General features: G+C 27.7%; 1 protein-coding gene across 1 annotated transcript; it reads left to right on the top strand.

Annotated features, from left to right (window-relative positions):
• Positions 1-4,097: 4,097 nt before the first annotated feature.
• Positions 4,098-4,627, top strand: LOC120076307 (peamaclein-like). Its single transcript, XM_039030070.1, has 2 exons — positions 4,098-4,304; positions 4,382-4,627. The coding sequence occupies exons 1-2, from the start codon at positions 4,211-4,213 to the stop codon at positions 4,564-4,566; spliced, it is 279 nt and encodes a 92-aa protein (XP_038885998.1). The 5' UTR covers positions 4,098-4,210; the 3' UTR covers positions 4,567-4,627.
• Positions 4,628-6,000: the final 1,373 nt, after the last annotated feature.

Raw genomic sequence — 6,000 nt, 5'->3', positions numbered from 1 at the left:
ATGTTATTTGATAATTTCAACCTATTTTCTCTAAAATCCTTAATTTTTTCTTCTCCAAATTAGTCACTCACCAGATCCCACCATCCCATTCTAAGGTTGGAAAATATTCAGGAAGACTCTTGTGGTGGTCTATGAACCATTCGTGAGGTGATTGGAGCTGATTTGGAGAAGATTTGAGACTACAAAGATTGTATTTCTTCTTTCCCTTTATTCTTAATTTAATTGCATGCTTATTCTTTGAAATTAACCTAATTAGAGTACTTTAGATTCATTATTTCTTCTGCTGCGCATGTGTTCGTTCCATTAGTTAACATGTTGTTCCTAAACTGTTACGAATCGTTTTTGGGTATTTTTGAATCTTGTTATGGGATAGATTGGAAGCGATTTCAGATTAAATGACATTTTAAGTAAGGTTAATTTTGAGCCACTGGGATAGTTGAGGGTTGGAGTTGGGTCCTAGAAATTTGGGCTTAAATTTTGTTTCATGTGTAGGTTCTAGTTTGGAATTTTTTTTGTTGGAGATTGCTTTGCTTGAATAGATCATTTGGACCTAATTCAAGGTAAGTAATCTTACAACTGGAACTACTCTCGAGTTAGGCGACCTAGACAATATAATTTAATAGATTTGTTTGAATAATATTAAGAAGCAAGATATGACTAGAACTGTTTTATGAGCATGATGATTAAAATATGTTACTGATATGACGATGATTATAGTATGATACTGATATGACTATGATTAAAGTATATTGAAGTGTTCTCAACATTGAAGTGTTTTCTTTTATAAATGGGAGATTTTAAATCAATAGGATTCTTTTAAAGTAATTTTCTTTATTCATTAAGGGCATGTTTGGTCCAAAAGAGGCAACTCCACTCGCTCCCTAGATAGTTTGTGGCTCTAGACTGAAAAGTATCAATTTCATGACTTATTAACTCCTTAACATTGTAGGTCTCATGACTAAACAATGGTTAGATAAACATTATACTTTTAGGATAAATTATTTTCTTTTATGTGAATCTAGTAGGAAATTAATCAACTGGAAATAATTATAATAATCAAGTAAGGATAAGCAATTGTAATGTGGAAAAACTTTCTCAAGACAAGAGTAAAAAACCACGAATTGAAGTAAAAAAAAAATCCATTATAATTAATAATAGGTTACACGAGTTCTCCGTAGTCACAATTATAGACATATACAATAAATATCTCAAGATTAATAATCTCGGAAACAAATGACAAAAATAAGAAAACAGTCAATTAGAAAGATCTCATTCAAAATGGCAACTAATTATCCACTATAATCTGACTATAGATAGCTCTAAAAGAAATCTCTATCTTCCCTATTGAAGACCCTTTGTCAAGAATGTGTCAAAATTTCAACTTGATTGAATCACAAATCAACTCCCAAAAAGCTGAAAAATGCTACTGTATGAAATGGATTTTCTTCTCTGTGTTTTCTAATTTTCTTCTCACTGTCGTTTTCTTCTTCTCGATTTGCATGAATGTACACTGACCGACTGCTGACTTTGGTTTTATATTAAAACCTAATAGTCGTTTGTTGGGCTTTAATAAATCATGAAATCACCCATCAAACAATTCTCCAAACTTAATAACTTCTCATTTAACAACTCTGCCTATAGGACACATGATTGTAAAATTTGAGAGGATAACTGTGGACTTCATTCAGCTATGGGTAGCCAAGTCATTTTGTACTTTTCTATTGGGATTAAATTCAAAAATAATATAATTTTGAAAGTAATTGCAAAAATAGTGTTTATAGGAAAGAAATTGTAAAACTAAGATGGAAGAAAAAAGTATTGACAAAAATATGATAGTAAAATCGTGTACTCGCTACACGATTATTGTTGTGGCCTTCATATCAGCGTATGACTTGGTCAATGAAAATCAAATTTGTAGGCAGGATCCATGATTTCCATTTTTATTTTTTTAATTGTTTTCAGAATTTTTCATATTAATAAGTTTCCATATAAATTTGAGACCAAACTCGTGGAAGGGGTCCATGATTTCCATATTTTTATTTTTTTTAATTATTTTCATAATTTTCCGTATTAATAAGTTACCATATAAAAGGGGTTTTTTTTAATATAAAAAAATATTTAAAAATATTTACACTTTATAATAAAAAGTTCCAAAAATAATGGAACTTTTTGCTATAAAGTATAAATATTTTTGGGATTTTTCTATTTACAAAAATTTTCCTAAAAAAATTCGAGAAAAATTTGAATTAATTACATGTCGCTATTATATTAATTTTCCTATATATGAGCTGTTTATATTTATATATATATATATTAATGAAAAAAATTTGATGTAAAAATTTGAAACATTTAAAAGATTCAATTTTTGTTCAAGTCCGTAAATTAAAATTTACTTCATCCAACAAATTTGTTAATGTAACATTATATTCAGGTTCTCACTTAAAAGAAAAAAAACTCGACTTCATGTTAATGGTAGCAATTTATTTTTTAAAAAGAAAATGAAAGGATTTGCCTTCAAAATTCATAAATATTAAAATCAACCTTATTTTTGTCAATACTTTCAAACCAACTATATTTTTGTCAATATTTTCAAATCAATTATATTTTTGTCAATAAATATTAAAATAATATTATTTTTAAAAAAAAATCCTAAAACTAAATTCGAGTCAAATGTAATGTTTGTTTTTAATTCATAATCCATAAATTTTCTAAAAAAATACATAAGTAGATATTGTAAAAAAAAATTCTCATAAATAGATTTTAAATTTAATTGGTATATATAATGTCATTAGTAATAGAATATGGAAATCAATATTTTAAAATTTTATAATAAAAAAAATTCTAATCTTTAATGGTAAAAAAATGGTGAAACATTAGTGTCCCTTCCTTTATTTCTTTTTATCCTTTTAAATGGTCAAATATTAATGTCTCTTTCAAAATAATCAAATATCATTCATGATTTAGCTTTAAAACTTTACTTAACATGTGTCTGGGAAATCGTGGACACCATTCACGTTTTAGCCTAAAATCGTGGACCGGATACACGTTTTATCTGAGTCGACACTCGTAGACCTCGTCCATGATTTTACAACTTTATTTTTGTCAATACTTTCAAACCAACCCATATTTTATCAATAAATATTAAAATAACATTATTTAAAAAAAAAACTCTTTCCATGGTAACCAAATTCTATTTAAAAAATATAGAGAGAGAATGTATCTTTTCAGCATTGGAAACAGTTATCTGTAATAATAAGAGCATGTTCCCATAGTTATACAGAATAATTAAAAATCACATGAATTTATCTTAATGATAAATTAGTTTTGTACCACCAACATTGTGCTAAGCGTTTCTAGACCTAAAAGGAAATTGACACAAACTGAGGACTTATCTATTGTTCCTTCAATAATCAATTTTCATTAATATTATTTATTTATAAATTGACTAATTGACATGTAAAAAGAATTATGTAGATGAATGTTATTGATATATTTTAACACAAATACCTATTAATTTTCTTAAACTTCTATTATATATAGTCAAACGATAACATCTACGTCTTATAATTTTTCACATAAACAAGCAATTTTCATTCTTTATTATATTTTTAGAACAATTTTACTATATTATTTTGAAAAAAAAAAAAAGGAAAAAAAATCAAAGTCTTCAACTTATCACAAAATTCATGATATTTTGTAAAATTTTTATTTTATTTTTTGCCTCCACTCATCGTTCACTCGGTCAATCGGCGGAATCTTCTGGAATATGAAACATATAATGACCGTTCACCTTAGAAGTGGAGAGTGAAGGTGACGGTGCAATGAGAGGAAGCCACGTAGATGTCGACAATAACAAAAACTGCAGTGATCACAAGGTTTCAAGCCATGATTGGTCGGTCTCCATAGTAATTATATCCATTAAGAAGGGAGTTTTTTTTTTTTTTTTTAATATCGTGATTACTACCGTAAAAAATGGTAAAAGGAATCTTACCATAAACGCAAAAATGGTAAAAGGAATCATATTACTACCGTAAAAAAAAAAAAAAAGAAAAAAAGAGAGAACTTTATGACAGTCTGGAATGTGTTGGTGGATTACACTTTCATTTAATAATTCCACCCTCCTGAAACCAACAAAAAAAGAAAAAAAGAAGAAAAAATTCCACTTTAAATACCCTTCAAAACCACCCTAAAAGCCCACAAATTTCTCTTCATGCATTTGTTTCCCAAGAAAATGAAGTTCCTGCATCTACTTACTTGGCTTCTTGTTCTCACCTCCTTTCTTGAGCTCTCTTCGAGTGCTCCAGGTAACGTCTTAAAGTAAATAATATCATATCATTGTAAAAATATTTATGTATATACGTGTTTTTTTTGTATGTAAAAGGTTTATGCAGGTCTAAATGTAAAAAGAGATGTGCAAAAGCTGGGGTGCAAGATCGTTGCATGAAGTACTGTGGGATATGTTGTGCAAAATGCGGGTGTGTGCCATCCGGAACTTATGGGAATAAACATGAATGCCCTTGCTATGGCAACATGAAGAACTCCAAGGGCAAACCCAAATGTCCTTAATTACTTAATTTCTTGCCTTTTCCCTAAGTTCTATGCTCTATATGGGCCTTTTTAAGTTCAATTATCTTTATCTATCTATATAAATATATAATTAAACTTTTAAAAATATCTATCTAATTTATTTTAGAGAAAAATTTAATATAATCCAATAAAATATTGTCACGTGTCAGTTTTAATTTTTTAAAATTATTTTAATTTTTCATGTAAATTACCTAATAATTACACTATATTTTATTCTATGAAGTTTAAGAAAAAAAAATTAAAAAAAAAAAAAAAGGAAAAGAAAGAAAGAAATATGAGTGGTGTGTGTGGGTGGGAGGTCCTTTTAGTGAAGATCGAGTTGTTTGGTAAAGGACGATCGTGTTCACGTGCGGTGTACGATGTGGGAGCCACACTTTTACTATTTTTTCTGACCATAATTAATTCCTCAAACTTTAATTGTCATATCCAGGGAAATTTTATACCAAAAGTAATATTTGTGTTTCCCACAAAAATAATAATTATGCATCTTTATTAATTACGATTAAAAAAACGATCATCTTTTTTGAAAAAAATGGTCGCTTAATAAACATTGATAGTGGAATGGATTCAAATATTTTTCAATTTATTTTTGTAGTTCTTATGTTATTTTTAAATGCTACTATTATAATGTATTATGATAGTGCTACAATTTTTTCTGTCATATATCACCTCACTACGCGCCTATCAAATATGAAGAAAAATTGTTTACTTTGAATTGGAGCACTTGAATTTTTTTTTTCTTGAATTGAATACTCTTCTTTTCAGCAAGAATTGAACTCTAAATTTAAATAAGCTCAGTAGCGTTTATAATTTTTCTTTTTTTTTTTTTGTTAAATTCCAATGTGCAACGATGATGATTAAATACATTTTAAAAAAATAAAAATAAAAAAAGGTTACTTTTACTTTTACTGTGTGTTTCTTATAAGGTAGTGTAATAAATCAATGATAATGTAAAAAATAATATCTTGGTAGGAACTTCTCGGCATGTTGAACAGCACAGTGACTAGCTTGCTAGCGATAGCTATTTGATTATTTTGGGTTTTGTTTACTCATGTTCGGCATATGTACTCAAATTTGTAATAAAAAAATTGGAAAGTGATTGAGGAGTGAAGTGCTAACAATCCAATTGCGTCTGAAAATTACGTCATAATGTTATCGTTATTACTATGGTTACCATTATTGTTATTATTTCAGAGAAAAAATTATGAATTATGACACCTTTACTATTATCGTTTGACCTTCAGAGATAATAGTAACAGTAGATGTGACAAAATTCATAAATTTTAAGTAAATGTAATCAAAAGAAATTCAATTATATTTAAGATTTAGATTCATTATAATTAATCTATCAATGAAAATTCATTACGATTATATCGATTTTCATTGCATAAATGTGACTAAGTTGAATCAATT

Source organism: Benincasa hispida, chromosome 4 (assembly GCF_009727055.1).
Source record: "Benincasa hispida cultivar B227 chromosome 4, ASM972705v1, whole genome shotgun sequence".
In the NCBI taxonomy this organism is placed as follows: Eukaryota; Viridiplantae; Streptophyta; class Magnoliopsida; order Cucurbitales; family Cucurbitaceae; genus Benincasa; species Benincasa hispida.
Note: the sequence above shows the minus strand (reverse complement) of the source record. Positions and strands in the feature narration are given on the sequence as shown.

What these genes read in the sequence shown, in the direction of transcription:
- LOC120076307 (XM_039030070.1), top strand. Translation starts at nt 4,211, where the DNA reads ATGCATTTGTTTCCCAAGAAAATGAAGTTCCTGCATCTACTTACTTGG. An exon ending in GCTCTCTTCGAGTGCTCCAG is followed by an intron (nt 4,305 to 4,381) that starts GTAACGTCTTAA and finishes TGTATGTAAAAG; the next exon opens with GTTTATGCAGGTCTAAATGT.